The sequence below is a fragment of the Rhinolophus ferrumequinum genome, chromosome 11 (assembly GCF_004115265.2).
Source record: "Rhinolophus ferrumequinum isolate MPI-CBG mRhiFer1 chromosome 11, mRhiFer1_v1.p, whole genome shotgun sequence".
Classification (NCBI taxonomy): Eukaryota; Metazoa; Chordata; class Mammalia; order Chiroptera; family Rhinolophidae; genus Rhinolophus; species Rhinolophus ferrumequinum.
The window spans coordinates 10,088,280-10,109,769 of NC_046294.1; the positions used below are offsets into that span (position 1 = coordinate 10,088,280).

Consider the following 21,490-nt stretch of genomic DNA (forward strand, 5'->3'; position numbering starts at 1 on the left):
TTCTATAAATATTTGTGAAAGAATGAATGAATGGTAATTTTAAGCTTCTGAGAAAATAATCATTCTCATAAACTTGTACTTTGAATTATTACAGCATTTCGGGATGTTATGAAAGTCGCAATTACAGTTGACCCTTGACCAACACAAGTTTGTACTGCATGGCCTACTTGTATAAGTATTTGCTTTCAATAAATATATTGGAAAGTTTTTTTTGAGATTTGTGATAATTTGAAAAAAATCACAGATGAACTGCATAGACTAGATATAGTAAAATAATTAAGAAAAAGTTCTGCATGTCACAAATGCATAAAATATACATAGATGCTAGTCTATTTTGTCATTTACTACCCTAAAATATGCACAAATATATTATAAAAAATTAAAATGTATCAAAACCTATGCATGCCAACACTTACAAATTGTACGTGGCACCATTCACAGTCGAGAAAAGTGTAAACAACCATAAAGATGCAGTATTAAATCCTAACTGCATAAAATTAACTGTAGTGCATACTGTTTTTCATCATGTTTAGTGCAACACCATAAATCTTGAATAACATCAGGGGACCCATACGACGTGCCACCAGTGATGCTGGAAGGTACTCCCAAGAAGCAAAGTCACGACATGACAAGAAAAAGTTGAACAGTTTGATGTGTACTGTAGATTGAGGTCTGCAGCTGCAGTTGCCCACCATTTCAAAATAAATGAATCCAGCGTAAGGACCATTGTAAGAAAAAGCAAGGAAATTCATGAAGCCATAGCTGCAGCTATGCCAGCAGGTGCAAAAGCTTGCACATTTTGTGAAATATCTTTTTATCTCGTATTAAAAGTGTAGTTTTTATGTGGGTGCAGGATTGCTATTAGAAAGGCATACTCTAATCTGATTCAAGAAAAAGCAAAGTCGTTATATGACAAATGAAAGCAAAAGGAAGGTGAGAAATCTAAAGATGGAGAATTTAATGCCCACAAAGGATGGTTTGATAATTTTAAAAAGTGGTTTGGCTTTAAATAATGTCAAGATAACAGAAGAAGTAGCTTCTTCGACCAGGAGGCAGATGAATTCCCAGATGCCATTAAGGAGAAAGGATGTCTGCCTGAACAGGTTTTGTGTCCAGATAAAAGTGCCCTATTCTGTTAAAAAACAAACAAACAAACAAACAAACAAAAAGGAAAGCCACAAAGGACATTTATTAGGAAGGAAGACAAGAAAGCACGAGGATTTAAAGTAGGAAGGGATAGACTGACTCTATTGTTTTGTGCAAATGCAGTCAGGTTTATGATCAGGCCTGCCCTTATCTAACCCTGGAGCCTTGAAGGGGAAAGATACACCCCAGTTGCCAGTCTTCTGGTTGTACAACAAGAATGCTGGACAAGAACGCTTTCTCTGGATTGATTCCGTCAATGCTTTCCCCTGCAGTCAGGAAGTACCTTGCCAGTAAGCGACGGCCTTTGAAGTTCTTTTCATTTTGGACAACGCCCCTGGCCACCCAGAATCCCGTGAGTTCAACCCTGAAAGTGTCAAAGCAGTCTACTTGCCCCCAAATATGAAGTCTCTAATTCGGCCTCTAGATCAGGGGTCATAGGGACCATTAAGGATCATTACACACGGTACTCTATGGAAAGAGTTGTCAATGTTATGAAGAGAACCCCGATGGAGAGAACATCAGGAAAGTCTGGAAGGATTACACCTTGAAGGTGCCATCGTTGTTATGATAAAGCCATGAAAGACACCAAGCTGAAACATCAAGTCTTCTGCTGGAGAAGACTGTGGGCAGATGTTGTGCATGACATCACAGGACTTAGAGCAGAGCCAATCAAGGAAATCATGAAATAGACTGTGGATATGGCAGAAGGTGGGGGGTGAAGGGCTTCGAGACGGGGACCTTGGAGAAATCCATGCGCTAATAGACACCACACCAGAGGAATGAACAGAAGATAACTTGACAGAGCTAAATGCTTCCAAACCAGCACCAGACGATGAGAAAGAACATCTAGAAGAAGCAGCCCATAAAACAAACTGACGTTAGACAATGTGGCAGAAGCGGGCTTAGACAATCAAGGCTGCTTTTGACTTCCTTTATGACGTGGCCCTTCTATGGCACGGGCGCTGCAACTAAAGCAAATGGTGGGAGAAGGATTGGCACCTTACAGAAACATTTTTAGAGCAATAAAAAAGCAAACTAGTCAGGCAGAAATTACAGTGTATTTCCACAAATTTCCATGGTCTGTGCCTGCCTCTTGGGCCTCTGCCTCCTCTGAGACAGTGAGAGCAGCCCACCCCGACCCCTCTTCCTCCTCAGCCCTCTCACTGTGAAGATGACAGGAACAGACCCTTCTGATGACCCACCTCCGCTTCCTGAGTAGTAAATACCCATCATGCCACACACTGAGTAAACTTGTGTGTGTGTGTGTGAGTGTGTGTGTTGTGAACTGTATGACAAGACCTGTATGCGAGTGTGTGTATTGTGAACTGTATGACAAGACCTGTATGCGACGTTTTTGTGTTGTTGTCATCATTGTCACCTAAATATGGTCACATAGAACACTGTGTACAAGACTTATATGGAAGTGGATAGCCTATCCCAACACAGGCACAGGTGAGTGATATTTAATATAACATTAATACTGTGTTAGTTTTCTTACTGTTTTACAACTTTGCTTTCAAAGAATGACATTACTGTACAGTATGCCTGTCTTTCTCATAATTGGAGAAACTGCATATCAGCCTATCATCACAGGGAAATGGTTTTTTTTTTTGGGGAAATGGTTTTTTAAAAAATGTAACAGTGTTTCCCATACTGTACTATGAATATGACTATAATACTGTATGCCATAAAGTTTTATAAGGATTCATTCCTTAGTATATAGGCTAGACTACTGTGAAGCAATCGTATCAATTGCACCAAAATGCAGTCACATTGCTGCTTCTCTGTTATCAGTGCATGAGTCTTCATACCTGTAAATAAATATGACTTTCTTTTTCACATTGTCTTTTCACTTTTGATGTCTAGTGTTAGTAATATGTATAACATCTATGTATTAGTACGTATATTAGACAATATCGATGCAGGTGCTCATAACAGACAATTCATCTTGTAAATCGATGACAAACTGATGGTATCGACACGGGACAGTACAGCACTGTAAACGTATTTTCTCTCCCTTTTGGTTTTCTTAATACTATTCTCTTTTCTCTAGCTTTCTTTATTGTAAGAATACAGTATGTAATGCATATGACATACAAAATATGTATTAATCGACTGTTTATATTGTCAAGAAGGCCTCTGCTGAACAGAAGTAAAGTTTTCAGGGGGTCAAAAGCTACATGCAGATTTTTGACTGTGTGTGGGGAGGGGTCAGTACCCTAAGCCCTGCGTTGTTCAAGCGCCAACCGCACACTTCTAGAATCCTCTACCTACAGAAATATTAGTCTTACATATAAAGATAACTATGTACTGGGTGTTCACTGCGTCACTGTCTATAACTTTAAAAAGTTGGAAAAAAGCTAACTATGCAGTGCTAGAGGAATGTTAAATTCTAAGGAAAAGTATGATGCCATAAAAGGCATTGTTTAGATGTGTTTTATAATGGAGAGATTTGTGTGATAGTTGAGAAAAATGCATGTGACCGAACAATACGAGTATGATCACACCATTAGTAAAAGCGAAAACTGTGTGTGTGTGTCTTTTTGTGTAGATTTACATGTGTAGGTATGATGAGGACTACATTAAAAAGACAATACCTTCTTACTCTATATTTTTTTACTTTTTTATTTATAGTTGCTTGTATTACTTTTGTAATTTTATAAACAATAAAGAAAAAATTAAGAAGTAAAGGGAATATTTTGACATATTCCATTTTTATTCTAAACATATGGTATTAGTGCACTTCATTTCCTCATAGAGTATGCTTACTAGAAATCAAAATCTCTTGATATGCCAGAGAGAGAGAAACACTTACCAAGTCAATAAAGGTGAAGATGGAGTACATACATGCAATACCTAATTCCAAGGGGTAAGAGAAGAGTAAAATACGTGAAATCTCCCTCCCAAGTTTCTGAAACAGAAAATAGGGAGAAATCTTGCATTATTACCTTTAGTAAGTGCAAATATGTTCAAGGAAGGAGCTCCTAGTATGAGAGTCAAGGAAAAGGAAAATAGGAAGACTAAATAAGTCTTCTTTCACCATTTGATTTCCCTAAGCATTTCTACCCCTTTGCCTTCTGCTCCACTTTTCCTAGCCTTCATTAACCTCAGTTCGTTGTCTACAGCTTCCATTCTTGCTCTTCATCACTCATCCTTCTTTTTGCACTTCTTACACTTGTTCACTTCCATCCTTCTCTTTACTATGGAGTCCCTGGCACAGCTCTATTCAAATGCTTCAGTCAGTAGGTTTGACTTTTCTGTCTCCAATGATAAAATGGCTTCCAAGAGATTTTATCAAGCAGTTCTCAGGTATTGAAACAGCTATGATTAATTACAAACTCACTTAAATTTACGTGTGTGGTGATAAAAATCTCATGTAGAAATTGCTGTAATATCACATGGAAGAATAAGTAAATTAAAAAAGAGTTCAAAGAACAACATTTCACTGGGAAGTATAAGGTGACTGTGATTTCTGAGATAAATAATGCAGACCCATTCTGTTGCTATCTAAAAGATATTTTTAACTGCATATAAGGGTGAATGATATTGGTACTAATCCTGAAGATAAATGTATTTTTGTGCTGAGTATGGAAAGACAAGAATGATATTCATACCTAGAAAGAATAACATCATAATTCTTTCTCCTTCCATTCCTTCTCTTCCTTTTTTTGTTGGGTTTATTTAGTATCTTTTATATGAAATAAACTATGAGGTCGTAGGAATCAGATGGTAAGAATGAAATGACAAAAATAAATACTGTTTTTACAAGGTTTATGTTGAAGTAGAAAAGACAGAAAGATAATAGGAGGTAACAGATGATAAGGTTAAATATGTCATAATGGATAAAAGCTTGCTCAGTAATTGTAGGGGACGGGAGGTTTACCCGAAGTCATTCATATCTAGGAGGGCTTCATAAAGAGGTAGAACCTTTAAATAAGAGTAGGACTGAGAAAAGTGAAGTGGGAAAGCAGCATTTTAGGCAGCTTTAATTTACTTGTTTCTTTATAAACTGTCTTGTTCCAGAAATAATTTTGCATAAATTAAAAATGTGACAAAATTATTAAGAAATGAAGACAATATAGAACCAACAATAAAGCTAAAATACATATCATATGATCTATGGTTTGATAATACAAGCAAAAAACTGAATACAAGAATGAACATAACATGTTTGAGAAAATGATAAAACAAGTTTAACTCAGATATAGTGTTCATTCATGTGTGATATTATAATAACAGTAAGATAAAGAAAAGATTGTGGAGGGTTTGAAATGGCAAGGCAAAGAATTCTGATTTAATTTTGTTGGTAGAAACACAATTTGAACATTTTAGCTGGGAAGTACTTGTGATCTCTTAGTTGGCACGATTGTAAAAAATCATTTTGCCCATATTCCTTAATTTATAAGTTAGTGTTATTCTCAGACAATCTTTCCCTCTGAAAGTGGCAAGATATCTGCCTGAGAAGTTCAAATAGGAAAGCAACAGAGTATGATTGAGTTCTCCACACATAAGTTAAGCCTCTGTATCCAGCTCAAATCAGCAAATGTCCCTTTTTTGCTTAAGGCAATTAGGGTTGTATTTCCTGTCACTTACAACCAAGCGAGTCCTATTTAATACAAATTTAAGTAAATAATAAACAATATTTGGTAATTGTGAAGAAGTGAAAAGAGAAGGGTGAAGGGTTACATACATCACGGTTTTGAGCCTATGAGATTGAAATAAGGGAGTTTTGCAGTCGAGTATTTTGGAGAAAGTAAATATTTTCCATTTTATATCTGTTGAGTTTGAGATGACGGCAACCGAAGCTTATCCAAGTAGAAAAGTCAAGCTGGCCATTAGAAAAACAGGCCTGGAGTTTGGGAGACAGGGAAAGCAGTTAACTACTAACAGGTTGTGTTAGCATTTTTTCCATGGACACATAAAGACACTAAGGAACAAGGAAATTAAGAAACTCCTCCCAGGGCTCACATACAGTGAGTGCGGAAGACAGTGTTGGAATAAAGGCAGTCCGGTTCTGGATTTATAGTTTACCATTTTGCTGTATGAGGAGTGTATTTCAAAGGCATGAACTTTGGATGCTAACTGAATGTATCTGTGAACACCGATAACTTGATGAGTTAGTGGATTTAGCCAAGCCACTTGCTTATGATAGAAAGGTTGGCATGTGGAGAATCTTGTAAAATGCTGGCTGCCTTAGTAAATGTAGGTGTATAATTCTATAATGCCTCTAAGAAAGACAGTAGGTCCGAGATGTAGGTGTAATATACAAGTTCATTTTGTGTAATTAATCACAGCAAACAAAGCTGAAACTGTGTGTTTGGGAGATTGTGAAACTGATTGTTAATACTGAGTTCAGGTCAGATAAATACAGTCTAGAATGGTCTGTAATAGAGTTTGTAAACTGTGGGTCTTGGCAATTATGCCATATTATCTTAAATGGATGATTATAAGCTTATGAATAAGAGTGGTAAGCTAAAATAACTTGAAGTAACTCTAAACTTAATAACTTAATTCCTCCCTCCCTATCTTTGGCCCCAAAATTAGAATTGAAGATTTCTAGATGGAATTTTCAGGGCAAGTGGAGAATTTTCTTATGATCTACAGGGAAAGTCTGATGCATGCTTATTTAAAGCAATACATACTTCATTACGCACAATGGATTTGGGGTGTTGGTGCATCTTCTTTCCTCATCTCATTGTCCCTTAGGCTTTTGTTTTACATGCGTGGATTCATCCCACCGATGGTCCCCTTTATAATATACAATATACTTGCAGGTGTGGAGCGGGGGTACATGGGGGGAGCAGGAAGTTTATCCCTCATCTACAGGGACTCTTCTACTCATTAGAATTATATTTGAATTAAAACTTTCAAATTGTTATCTGTTTTGTTCCGTTGTTCGGTAACAAAGAGGAGTTCCACTCCAAGCTGTTCTCATTTTAAGTGAAAGATTTTTGTAAGTAATGATAGAGTCTTTTGCAGCACTAATAATGTGTGCCTCTAAATTTAAGGCCAACACAACTGAAATAAATCTCTTGGGATATCAGTAAAGATATTCACATTAATTTACTATGCGAGGACTTGTTGAATTAGAACTTTCAATCAAGAACTTACTCTTAAATCAAACAATTTTGTGAGGACCAACACAAGCCTCATTTTACCTCCCAAGGCTTTGAAATCTCTGAAAAGAATCATTTTGAAGTTCACATGCCTCTATAGAATTGGTCACTTACCGCTTGTCCATAATTCCTATATGACACAGGATGAAAACTAGACAACTCAATTGCTATGAAAACTGTTGCAATAATTGTAGTAATTATGCAGATAATGCTCATGACCAAAGAACATATAACCTGAAAAGAAGATACAGGGGACATTTATTATATTCAGAATGAATGCTTTAGTTAGACAGTTTGTCTTGCTGAAAAAATCATCTAGTTAAAACCTGGATATAGTTTCTGAAGCTTTAGAAGTGTTGGTGTGCTTGCCATTATTTTTCTGGTTTACAGTCAATCAGGAGAAAACACTAAAACATCATCACACCACTAAGCATAAATCTTCCATTTGGCTCAAAAATATTGTATTTTATAACCTTCTGAGTCAGTTGGAAGGAAGCCTTATACGTGTAAGATATCATTTGAACAAAAGGATTTCCACTGCAAAAAGAAAAAAAAGGTGGAAAATGACTTCTCGTAGAAATAAGCCAAATAAGAATCAATGGTTTTTATCCTGGGTTTTCATTCTCTAGCAAAAATCCATCAATACCTTTGGATATCAATTTTTTATTTGTATAATTTGAGATGAATTAATTTCTGAGATATCATTTAGCTCTAAGATTCTAAGATTTTTTTTCTTCCCAATATCTTTCCACTTATACCATAGATGGAAAGGACACATCCTCTATTTTGTTACAAGACACAATTTTGTTCTCAAAGTGGATAGTTAGGAAAATGAAGTTTTACAGCAGTATTATGTCTATATATAAAGGCATTAGGTCTTATTACATTTTTTTCTAATAGTAAAGTTTATATGCTGTTAAAAGAAGGTATGGGGGATGAGGGTGAGGGGGATCAGGTGTATGGTGATGGAAGGGGAGCTGACTCTGGGTGCTGAACACACAGTGTGATTTATGGATGATGTGATACAGAATTGCACACCTGAAATCTATGTAATTTTACTAACAATTGTCACCCCAATAAATTAAAAAAAAAAAAAAGAAAAAAAAAGAACGTAGACCACTAAACCAAAAAACGAAACAAAACAAAAACCTGTATTTAAATTTAGAAACCTTTACATAATCATGAATCTAACTAATATAGCATGTTTGCCTACATTAAATTATGTGCTTCTGGACTTTCACTTAATTCCTTCATTTATTTTACAAGTAGGGTAGATTTCTTCATTGTTTAGATACTCGCTGTCTTTTCATTAAAAACTATTTAGCTTAGTGACAAGTGATTTCTAGGGTACCCTAAACATTTCAACTTACCAGGCGTTGAGTTGGAAACCTTGTTACTCTTATTAAGATGACTCCTGAAATGACAAACTGGATATAAAAATATATATTTATAAATATTCATTAGAATGTATTTTTAACTCCCTCTTCTAAGTCAATTATTTTTATAATACTAAGAGTAACAAAAAATAAAAATGTTTTAGTCGAAGGAGTCAGGACAAGTTTCCATCACATAGTAATGAATTGAAAGGTAATAGTTGGTTCACTGATAACAGAAATGTATGGGGGACAGTGGCCAGGACCCAGGTTGTGGTATATGACTTAAGCTGTCCTGAATCAGAGCCAAGTTTGCTTCTATCTGAGCATGCTTTCTGAACTCATTCAATTATTACTTCTAACGCTGTCCTTCCTGATGAAATGATGCCACTAATTGTAAATTACTACTGTACACGTATCCAGATGTGGAAACAAGTAGTCCATGAATCTATTCCAAGTTGTGTTTGCATAAAATATACCTCTTAACTGGGACTGTAGCACTATTAAGGTACCAGCTGCTATTCATGTGTTTGTCTTTTAAAAGAGGTTCCCTTATTTAATACCAGGCTACTCTGTCTATTTCCCAGAAGTATAAAGGGATGCCGTATTTTTTGAAGGTGGGCTGCACAAGTCTCTTGCGATATTCCTCTTGTCTTATCTGTTTTAGTGACTTTGAGGAAGATCCAACTAAAAGGCTAATTTGTGGGAAAATCGTATTCATACTATACAGCATATATAGAAAAGCCACACCTGAAGCTTACCAACTCCTCAAGGATAACTCAAATTTACATATTAGCACTTCACTCTGTAACAAGCTGCGATTTCCAAAGAGGTACATAGCGAAGGCAAGAGCTAGTTCAGAATATGAAGTGAAAATACCTTGTGAATTTTAAACTAGAGTGCTCTCTAACCAACTCACCAAACCATGTGCTTTAAAAAATACCTTTCAAAGTTTAGGACCTAAATGAGAAGGTTTGCATTGGGTCAAATTTAATAGAAAATTTAGATAATTTATTCCTGGAGCTAAATGTGCTATTTTTATAATACGAACAATTAAACACTGAAGGATATAAATCACGTATCTGGATTTTGTCTGCAAATTCGCTATTTTTCTCCTATTGTTTTCCAACCCAATGCTTTGACACTGTGAGAATGTTTACAGGCAGGTATCTCGCGGGGGCTCCTGCTGCCACTGTCGCCCTCTCCAGTGGTGAACATCTTACCTCCTATAGCCCTTATACCATTGGTTGTAAGCTTGGGGACGAGGTTTCCTTTCTCCTTATTGTTATTTCCAAACTTTCTCTCTCCTCCAGCTTTGAATCAAACGTCGCCAGATTCTATCACCCACTATCCCTCTTGGTTGAAGTCATCTGTGGACCCCTTGGTCACTGTTCTCTTTCTAGGTGTGTTTTTTCCCTTCTAGGTGGTTTTAATTCTGTCTATCTATCTATCTATCTATCTATCTATCTATCTATCTATCTATCTATCTATCTATCTATCCATCCATCCATCTATCCATCTATCTCTGTCTCATCATCTCACCTCACCTCACCTCATCTCTTAATCCTTCCTAATGTCAATATGTCTACATACAATCCTCCTAATACCCTGGGCTTGTAGTTCTTTGAATTTATCTCCTCCAACCCTGTGACTCCATCCTATCTCAGTCACTCACTCTCATAAGCATTCTCTTGTCCTTGTTTCTGCCAATAAGTGTAACACCTTTCAAATCTCAATTTTAGGTATCTCATCTGACCACCACATTCTATCCTTCTGGCTCCTGCCCTATAGTATTACAACTCTAACAATCCTTTGACCCCATCTGGATCTATAATCTGAGCCCCTCACCTCTGTTACATTCTCTCCTTCACTAGCTTAAATTCCACGGTTAACCATTATAACACTCATTTACATACAGTCTCAACTCCTTTGCACCTTTCTTGTTTGATCACAGTTGCATGGTTAAACCAAAATCCTGATTAAATGCAGTTCTTCTTACTGCATGTCTGAGCCCGTGCAGCCAATCATGGCCTGAGGAAGATACACAACTACTTGACCCATCTCACTATAAGCTTAAGTGAGCACTTAATGCCGCATGAAAGTAGTCAAACTACTTTTCCACAATACATACACTGTCTCACTTTTCCTAGATGATTATTTTATATTCTCTCCTCCTCAAACAATCAATTCATTCTCCCATTCACACTCTCAGCTTATGTCTTGCTTTCTAATTCACTGAAATATCTGAAGCCATTGGAAGAAAAGTTCCACAAGCTCCCAACATCCCATCTACCTACCGATCAAACTTTGTCCTCCTTCTCTGGTCCTCTGCCTTTTCTTCCTGTTATCTACCTTGACATGATTTACATTAAAGGTGGATAATTCTTTGTTATGGAGGTTGCCCTAAGCATTGTAGGATGTTTAGGAGAATCTGTGGTCTCTGTCCACTAGATGCCCACCCCCAGCTGTGAAAACCAAAATTGTCTCCAGACATTACCAAATGTCCTCTGAGTTGCAAAATCACCTCTAGTTAAGACCCATTGGTAAAGATGAACTGTGTATTAAAATTTATCATCTCTTGTCTACACAAGTACACGATTCTAATAATCCCTCCCTCCCACCATTTATCTCATATCAATTCTCTCTTCTGATTCAGTCCCCTCAACAAAAGACATGATACTTCCAACTTACTGAAACAAACTCTCTCTTGACCCGAATTCCCTCTAGCTGCCACCTCATTTCTCTATACCACCTTACACCAAAGTCCTTAAAGGACCTGTCTGTATTTGCTGTCAGGAATTCCTCTTCTCCCATTATTTTTTAAACTAATGCCAGGCAGGCTTTTGCCCCACCTTGAAACTACTTGTCAGGTTTACTACTGGCCTCCATATTTCTAAACCCAATAATCAGCCCTTGTCTTATTTGACGAAATAACAGAATTTAACATAGTGGATCTTTCCCTATTGTTCACTTGGGATGCTATACTCTTCAGATTTTCCTACTATCTCATGGCTGTGTAGAAACCACAGAAGACTACAGGTAATGACAAGTTTAGAAAATGTGTGAGTGTAGACTCATTGTGTGAGGAAGCTAAGATATGAAAATAAACCATGCTAATGGACATTATGGTTAAGATTCTTAATTTTTCACATGTCTAAGGGCAATCCAACCTATGGTTGTCATTGTGTATTCATTCCTGTTTCCACATCTCTTGTAATAGCACTAGTAAATTAAAAGTGCTAAAAAAAATTTGTTGAAAAAAGTAATTTGATTTTGAATGAATTACCAACATGGGTTTTGTTACATAATTCTCCCGAAAACTTTGTTTAGAAACTACTCCCTATCTTCCATTAGGGGCATACATATTATTTACTGAATAATTAAATCATACAAATGCATTCTACTCACAACAATTCCCCATAAAACACATCCTGTTTTGTAAGTTAGGGGTTCATATGTCCCAAATTTTCCTTTAATCTGTCCGATGTACAAAATCAATAGTAAATACCACATGAGAACATGAAAGATGCCAATCAAAATCTGGATAGCCTGTAAGAAGAGAATGCTATTAGTACTGAAACCATGTAATTTATAACATAATTCCAATAAGTGTTAACTATAAGAAACATTTAATACTTTTATAAAAGATAAAAGTAAAACAGCAACACATTTACTCATATATTTCCTGGATTGGGTTACCCCAAAAGAAAGCCCTAACCAGGAAATGCTGAGGTTTACCAAATAGGAGTCAACTATACTTGGAGCATCAGACTGCTCAATAATAATTCTGGCCAATTCTCCCATAAGAAAGTTGAAAATCTGATGCTGCTACTGGCTGTTCTCCTGACCTATCAAGTAATCGCACGAGAGGAGAATACTCAGGGTACTTGAGAAAAAATGTGGTTTACTAATCTACTCGTATTTGGATACAGGTCGCCACATATCCAGTATTTTCTAGTATGTTACTAATTTATTAAGGGTGAACCACTTTTTGAATCTTCTAAAGGCTTGATTTACTTTTTCTTCAAGGCATACTTGGTGTGGATCTTTGTCACAAGCATGCTGTGGTGAGGTACCGTCCAACCCAGAGGTACAAAGAATACCCAAGTAGACTTGCTTTGCACAAGGTATTCCTATTGGCTAGGGGATGGGTTAGGGGAGGGCAGAATTATTACTCCACTTTAATTTGTAAGAGGATAATTATAATTCCAGTAAACAGGTCCCAGTAATTTATTTCTGAAGCTATATGTAAACTGATATGTCATATGCTAAATCACATTTTTAATTACTCTTTAAACATTTCAGAGGGTACATTGTTTTCATTTTCATATAAACTTTAATAGGAAGCTATTTAATGTTTTAATTTTAATAGTTCCAGCTCTTTGTAAAGACGTAGTCTATGAAACATATAAATGCAACTGGCTGATATTGAAATACATTTTAGAGACTTTTTTTGTGTAGAAAGACCACTTTTTGGGTAACCATCTTGTTCATTTTTATAGATTTCGAATTTAAGATTTCCTCTGCATCAGATTTGGAAGAATGGCATTACTTGTAGGTAGAGGTTCTTTGGATTTGATGGGGAGAAAATCCTCTACTAGACCACACAACCCTTGAGGGCCTGGACTTCAGCTGTCTCACTGTTGTCATCAGCCCTGTGTAGTGCAGGCACCCAGAAAATACCTCTTGTATAAGCACATCAGTATCGAGAACATAAATTCCACATGACTTTCCCAATTGTTGAAAGGAGTGACGGAGTTTGAAAAAGAGTGTCTCCTTTTATATGAATGGCAATTGTTCTCCATAAAACTATGAAATACCCGTTTAGCCAAAGCTTAATAACTCTACAAGAAAGCAAGGCTGCTAGTGTGTGGATAAGGACAATATGGGTTTTCTTGTTTAAAAATGGTTCTTAACCCAAAGCCAATGAATGGGTTCCAGGAGGACATAGTCATCCCCCAGGGGGAAAAAATGAGTGTAAAGGCTTATGATGCATACATGGGTCTGAGGAGAAGATTCAGAGCTTTCTTCCTAATGTCAAAAGGGGTCTGTGACTCCAAAGAAGTTAAGTTAAGAATCTCTGCTGAACAGTCAGGCAGGAGACTTAGAGAACTGGTCAACACAGTAGCCAAATTCAAAGGAAAAATTAACATCCAGTAGAAAAGTCTTTCCCCTTCAGATGTGAAAGAGCATGATATTCATAATTCCTTGGTGTTTTTTATTAAGAGAGCTAGATAAACTCTCTGTTTATAGCTTAATAGAAGAAAAATTAATAACTATCCTACTGCAGATATCAATACAGTAATTAAAAGAAATCAGCAATAGATCTCTTTTTTTTTAATTCATTTTTGGATTTATCTTGTGTATGTTCGTTTAGTCAGTATGCTTATATCTAAGCAGATATTTGCTTATGAAGGGGCATGAGATCAGTTAAAATTTATAGAACACAATCAATATAAAAAACACAATTTTCACGCTTTTGACTTAATGAAATCTGCCCCTTTCCAGATCCAAGAATATTCTTTATTAAATTGAATGATCCTGAATTTAGTCAAAGTGAAGTCTTACTTACCCCTAACACAAGTGCATCTGCTGTAGAGATTTTTGAACACACACATGGAGCCATATTATCAGCATTTCCTCTAGATGATTATGTCTCTCATCTTTAGTGATATTTTTATTAGCAAACTTCTACAAAACAATACAAAACACACATACACGCTTTGCTCAAAAGAAAATACTTAAGTTTGATTCTTTCATTATTTTGCAACTACCTTCCCAAACTCAGAAGCAATCACTTTCTTCTTTCCATGCCTTCAGTTTTAGAAGCATTAACTTGTATCCATGTGTCCTAAATAACAGTCTACATAACTGAAAAGCATCTCTATGACTAAAAAATATTGGTATATTGCAGATATTTTCTGTGAGTACTGAACAGTGTCTCTGGATGATAAAGTAGAAAGAACACCTAGAGAACAGTGTTAGAAAATTTTTCGTAAAGGTTTTAACAATTCATTTGCAGTTCATAATCAATTCAGTGCAATTCATAGTGCCATGTTAGCATTTTCAAAATCAAGTTCTTATACTTAAGTTCATCATGGGCTTGTGATTTTTTTTTTTTGACACACACCTGTTACCTCGTTCCTCTTTCTACATGAAAGAACATCATCTTTCATCAGACAAGGTATCCAAGTTGCTTCCACAATCGTAAAGGCTTCTACTGTTTTCCCCCCATTATTTCTGCATTTCTCCCTGGTGTTTAGATCATCATATTTATAGTAAGATAAAAACCAGCCTAATAACACAAATTTATCCTCTAGTGGATCAGAAATTACATTGTTCTATAACTTCTAACATCATTTTAAGGCAATAACACAAGTGATATCAGGTGATCATCTGATGGATGATCTTAAAACTTGAGCCTTGATCCTTTCAGAAAGAAGAGAGTTTGAGTAAATGACATTTCATTCCCTGCACCCTTAAAATCTCATGACTTGATTATTTAATGTCTTTGGTTCCTAAAATTGATTTTCTGAATGTCTCTTAATTCTATAAGGTATAGAGACAGAAAAAGCTAGGTAAGACTACAAGAGCTCCTGATAGCAAACAGAGAAAACAATATGTTAATAACTGAAGTATAAGTAGTAAGCTTTATATATTTAAACACTACCTTTGAGAAATACCAAAGAAAAGGTATAGATCTGGGCAATCAAGATTAATCACTTTGTTATGCTTAAATTAAAGATATAGAATTACAGAATTCATATATAGAGAGTAAGGGGAAAATGTCATGTCTAGATTGCTATTTCACTTTTCATATAAAAGTAAAATAAAAACAATACGCTGTTTTGTGTATGTAGAAACACACTTTTCACATTCATAACTGACAGTGAAAGCAGCATGAGTAGAATATTTAGCATCTCTAAAATCTTATTAGGTCCCCACCAAAACCACCTCAAATGAGGTATTCATTAAAATACTAAGAAAAAAAGTGTGTGTGTGTATTTGTGTTTGTGTGTATGTATTTAAAATCCTCAGTTTAACTGATGGAAGGAAAAAACTAAGAAATGCTACAATATATTCCTAGAATAAATCATAGAATTTTTAAAAAAATGTTCATCACACGGTTACTCTAACAACCCAGTTAAGTATCCCACTTTTGTAAAATAAAATAAAAAAATTAATCATTTATTCTTTGATATTTTCTCGTGATCCTATCACTAATTAAAAAAGCAGGTGCAGGACAAAGCCCCTCGCCCTTATTGCCAACCTTATTCTCACCCTCTAAACTTGCCTTACACAGGAATTCTGGAACAGTCACAGAGAGCTCATGTCTAGAAACCATTTCTCCATCTTTAGCATCTTTAGGTAGTAGCCATACAACGCCTATGTTCACATTCTTAAGCAGGGCATATAAATAAAGCCCTTCTTGAACTGCTCCCTTCCCACCTTCTCAGCCCCATCCTGGCCACTCCCTCGCTTTCAGCCCTAACAGCTCCAACAGCAACCTTCTCTGGGATGCCTCCTCCCCTGGATCCCTGACGTTCTGAACGTTGCGTGCTTATCACGGTGATTTTCAGGACTGGCTCCAAGTCAGCGTGAGCTCCCAGAAGTCAAGGAATTCATGTCTGTTTGTTCAGGGCCAGTCCTGGGCTGCGACCTAGACACTCAAACCTGAAGAAATAAAGACTGGGCCAGCAGGTGGGTGAGGCCCAGCCTGCTGGGGGTGGAGGGGTGCGGAGAGGGAAAGAGGAGACATGAGAGGGGGGATGCGGGGCACCGAATCCTGTCTTCTTTCCTCCTTACGGCTTTTAACACTTAAGAAATCCCCTAAGCAAAGCGACATCATTACCCCTCATTTTACGTGTTCAAGATCCCAATGATCGAGTGTAACTCTCTCAGGTTCAGGCCCAGCGTAAAGGGGTTCCGGTGCGGACTGGTCACGCTGCCCAGGAGTGCTCGTCTAGCACCCAGTGCCCAGGCCTGGCTGATGAGGCAGAGCTCAGCGGGCCGCACCCTTAGGGCCAGGCCCCCACACCATGCCCAGCGGTCATCACTTAGGTAGCAAGGAGCCCAGGACCCAGCTGGCCCTCAGGCCCCTCAGGTCACTGGGGCCTCCAACGGCAACGGGAGCAGCAGCAGCAGTGACCTGGTCCTCCTGCGCCTGCGCGCCCACTCCTCCTGGGGCGGGGGAGTGAGAACGCAGACTCACTAGGGCCCTGTAGGCCACGTGGTCCGACCCGCGCCAACTCCGACCCTTGGTGTCTCTAGAAGTGGCTTCTCCAAACCTGTTTCTGATATTGGCCTTTCTGAGGAGGTTCTTATATATACACTCTGCTGCAAAGCGACCAGGGTCACTGATGAAAAGTCAGCCCTTCACCTTCTCTGTCCTCACATTTTGGCCACCAGTGCACTTTAGACGGTGTAATAATAAAAAAGCAAGAAGCTGAGTCAATGACTCACTTAAAAAACAACAACTAAGTAGCCAAAGAAGGAAATTAATGAAGGAACTATTTAGCTAAACACCGGGGAATGACTTTTTCATTCACCTGGTGAGGTGAGTTTACCTTCCAGATTATACGTGGCATCAGTTTTCTATTTGATGTAGATAGAGGTTAAAACAATGTTTATGAAGAGATGTGTAAAGAAGTAGCGGTAATAGCTAGAAGATGTATGAGCATGGATCTGAGGTGGATGAGGAAGAGGAAAAAACAGAAACAAATTCAAACACACAACCATCATCCTCAATTAACTGGCAAGTACAGCCAGACCATCTATTTTGCAGCTATCGTGATTTATGAGGCATTAAAGTACCCAGAGAGCAGGTATTCTTGTAGCTACCGAACGTTATGAACTCTCATTTGTTCGAAGAAAATTTATATTGGTATTTTGGAAAAGTCAAAATTAATGTTTGTGATTTAAATATTTAGTGAATCATAGCTAGTGAGCAAAACATTCGGGAGAAACTGATTTTTCTTTAAGAAATTGTGATGTCAATGATGTTGGATCTGCCAGCAGTTTCTGGGTGTGGGCCGGGATCGTGTCTAGTGAGACCAAAGAATGGACACACGGACCCAGGAGAGGCAAAGAGTTTTAAAAAGAAGATAGTTTATTGAAAGGAAACGGTCAGAGCTCCCAAGTGGGAGGGGGTCCCGAATGGGGGTGCCCAGTGACTGAGGCAAGAGCTTTTACTTTTATACCTTCCCTTGCCTGTTTGGGGACGGGCAACTGGTGCCTTTTAATGAAATTCGTCTACCAGGTTTGGTCTGCTTGCCCATCCTTGAAGGAATTAGCAAAGTAACCCACTCTTATCTATCTTATCTGTTCCGTTTGTCAAGCTGTTGCGGAAAAGCAGCGAGGACCCAGAGACTCAAGCACCACGCAGAGATCAGGGAGCACACAGCTTTATTACGCCGGCGGGCTCAGCGGAATTATTCCTAAGACTGAGCACTTCCTGGGGTGGGGGGGGCTTTGTTTTATAGAGTTAGGCCTCCGGGTTTGGGGGAGATTCGCGCTGGTGCTAATGCGACGCTAGGGATTGGTTAAACCTGGCCAGGGTGCGGGGATGTCCGTCCCTAGCAGCTGCGTTTCTGCAGCTGCGTTTCTTCAATGTTCTTTTTGATGGGGGAGGTCTCTAACCTTAGTGCCTGCAGGAGACAGCTCCGATAAGGGGCTGGAGCAAGACAGCTCCGACAAGGGGATGGAGCTCTTAGCGAGGGTTGGTCGGGGGAAAAAACCGTCCCAACAGGGCCAAAATGAATTTTATGATTAACCTCAAGGCCTTGTTACATTATGTCCTGGAAGGAAGGAGTGATTTCAAAACCTGGAGTTTTAGGATATAACTGTCTTTGTTTATTCCACTAGGGACCTCCCTGTTTACCTAGCGACATGCTAACTAACCTGTCTCAATGGGCTAAATGCCACTAACACTCGCCTTACCAAAGCTAAATGATAAGTATGTCCTAGAGCTGCCAAGATCTTTTATGATCATTTTATAGCCTATAAATCAATTATTAACTCAAAAACTTTATTCTTACCTCACAGCTAGCTTCCTTATATTGTGACTCTAAAGTCCCCTCAATTAAAAGAAAAAAAAATATGACCAAGCTCTTTAAAGTCTTTACATTTTGTATTGATCAGTATATCATTCATAGTATTAGTTTTAGTCTTAAGAAATAAATCTTTTTAGTTTCTAACATTAGTATTACTCTTCTGTGCTTTACCTGTCTATGAACAGAGAGGGCTCTGGCAATATTAAACATTCTATGTGCTATAAAGAGGACTCATTTACATGTGTCTTTGTTACTGTGCAAAAAGTCTGGCTGCTGGCTGCTCAGAGAGGCAAGGGTGGTGTAAAGAAAAGCAGGTTTATTCCACAATGCCAGCCTTAAGGGAAATCTCCCTGTCACAAAGATTACCTTCCTTTTCTTTGTATCAACAAAAGGTTTTATAAACGAGCAAGGAGGGGGACAAAGGAAGAAGTTGGCCAGACAACTTCAGGAAAAGGTGCTTTCTAGAGGCTGGTCTGCCCCAGGGTCAGGAGTGAATCCCATACAAATGCAAAAATCCTCTTCCAAGTGACTGGGCCAGCCATGCACCCTGGCCTGAAGTACACAGAACCATTGAAATTGGTGTGCATAGTAAGTGTATAGCATGCAGAGTTATCAAGGTTTGGTGGGAGGAGAGAGAAGCAAAGAAAAAAAAAATTCAAAAAGTCCCAAGCCCAGTCAAATAGAACTGCATCAGAGGTTTAAATTTCAAAAATAGAAGATATAGAATCACCGTTACATCTTCAATTTTAAGATTCTGCATTTAGTAGAATTAAGAGTCAGTTTTGATGAGATGGTCCCCCTATTGTAACTTGCTGCCATGATTGACCGATCGATTGTGAGAGACGGGATATACCTTTTCTTTCATTTAATGTTTAGCAAACAGACTCTGGAAATTAACTTGGATTTGATAATTTTTTTGGACAGGAGTCCCACATATGTATTCATATTCATTGAATACATATGAATATATGTTTATGCATAGGTATTCAGTATGAACACAGGTGAGAATACATGAGTGATAAATCACGGATCAGCAAACTAATGAATTTTCTGTCTTCATCACCTAGATTTGGAAATTCAAAATTCGTTTTTAAAAATTTTTTTAAGGCTGGCCCAGTGCCTCAGTTGGTTAGAACTCTATTTTCATTATTGCTATTATGGAAGTCAAATAAAAAATACAGTATGTTTTTTGGAAATTTATTTAAAAAGTCAAATGTGTGGGAAATGCTTCTCTTCCCTAAAGCAAGTGTTCCTTTTAAAGTTGATTATATGAACATACAATATACCACCCTCCAGACATTTGGGAGCCCTATTTAGTTCCCAGACCCTCAGGCCATGGAGGATGTGTCTTTTCTTTCGCTTAGCTATTGAGCTTCATGGCAAAGGACAGGGCTCACTGATTACCCAAATTGCTAAATAGTTTGAACCCAGGCAGGGCAAGAAATTTGAAACTATGTGACACTCGCCTGACATAATACATCTGCTTTCCCAGATGCAAAAATTCTGTTCTTCTCATCAGTTTCTTCCTTGATTTTGATTTCTCTGTCTTCTCTTTCCCTGTATATTTTGTGCCCTCTGGCTTTTAAAATATTTTTAAAGCTTCAAAAATGGGTATACTTGGCTATTTCCAAACCATTTTCACACAACATTGTCTCATCTGATCTTCACAACAACTCTACTGGAGAAAGGCAGATACCTCAATTTTTGAGCAACCCATCTGTCCTTTTCTTTAATTCCCTCCTTATCCAGTTTAGATTCCACAGCCCACCATTTTAATAATACTTTGACAATATATTGAGCTTTTTTGCTTTTTTTCGTATTTTATTATCCCTTCTAGCAAAACCTTCCCCCTGGTGGAAATCAAATAGGCACTTTGTCTGGATCCACATCTGAGTGGCCAAGCCTTGCTGAAGCACTTTATTCTGATATAAATTTGTGATCACCCCCTCAGATGTGCCCTCGGTACAGCCTGGCAGTCCTCCTCTGTGTTTCTGATCAGTTTATTCTCTATTTTCTATGACTTTTCCAACATTACCCTTCCTGTTCAGTATTCTGACTCTGCCCATGGCCCCCGCCTTGGGAATGACCCTACTTCTACTTTGACAAGGCTGATGCCAGCCACCATATGGGAGCCTCCTACGTACTCATGACCATCACTGCAAACCTATTGGCTTCTGCAACAATGACATCTTTCTTTCTTTCTGTTACGTAGATAAACCACCCTTCCTCATGACTTAGGTTGTGCCCTCAATATACATTTTTGATTTCTTAAAACTTACGCTACCATCTATCCCTTATCTCTAACATATTCTATCTCTCTGCTATCCTTTCTCTCTCTCTCTCTCTCTCTCTCTCTCTCTCTCTCTCTCTCTCTCTCTCTCTCTCTCTCTCTCCCTCCCTCCCATCTGGATTGTTCCCATTGGCTTTTAAACATGTTTATGCTTCTTCCATTTCAAAAACAAAAGAGCCAAAACCCAAATAAAACCTCCTCGATGTACCATCCTTGTCCTGCTATTACCTCAACTACAAATGAGTTTAATGTACAGGAAAATACTCTATAAATAGTAAAGCTTTGTAGACATCCAAAAGGCAAGATGTTTGATGATATTAGTGTACAAAATAACATGGGCTCAACGAGGGCACTTGCTTTCTGAACAGAAAGGGGAAGAAGGGATGAGTAAGGGAACTGGAGCGACTTGGGCACCCTTCAAATCATCATCAAAGAAACTTTACCAGTCTGCTTTGCAGTGATTGTCAAATCTGCTGCTCTACAACCAATATTGAATGAAAATGAATTTTAAAA

At 37.9% G+C, this 21,490-nt stretch overlaps 1 protein-coding gene across 1 annotated transcript; it reads right to left on the reverse strand.

Moving 5' to 3' along the window:
* Window positions 1-1,824: 1,824 nt before the first annotated feature.
* On the reverse strand, window positions 1,825-14,261 carry MS4A13 (membrane spanning 4-domains A13). The gene is made up of 6 exons (XM_033121273.1): window positions 14,208-14,261; window positions 12,044-12,184; window positions 8,633-8,689; window positions 7,377-7,496; window positions 3,962-4,057; window positions 1,825-1,836 (listed from the first exon to the last, which is right to left on the reverse strand). The coding sequence occupies exons 1-6, from the start codon at window positions 14,259-14,261 to the stop codon at window positions 1,825-1,827; spliced, it is 480 nt and encodes a 159-aa protein (XP_032977164.1).
* Window positions 14,262-21,490: the final 7,229 nt, after the last annotated feature.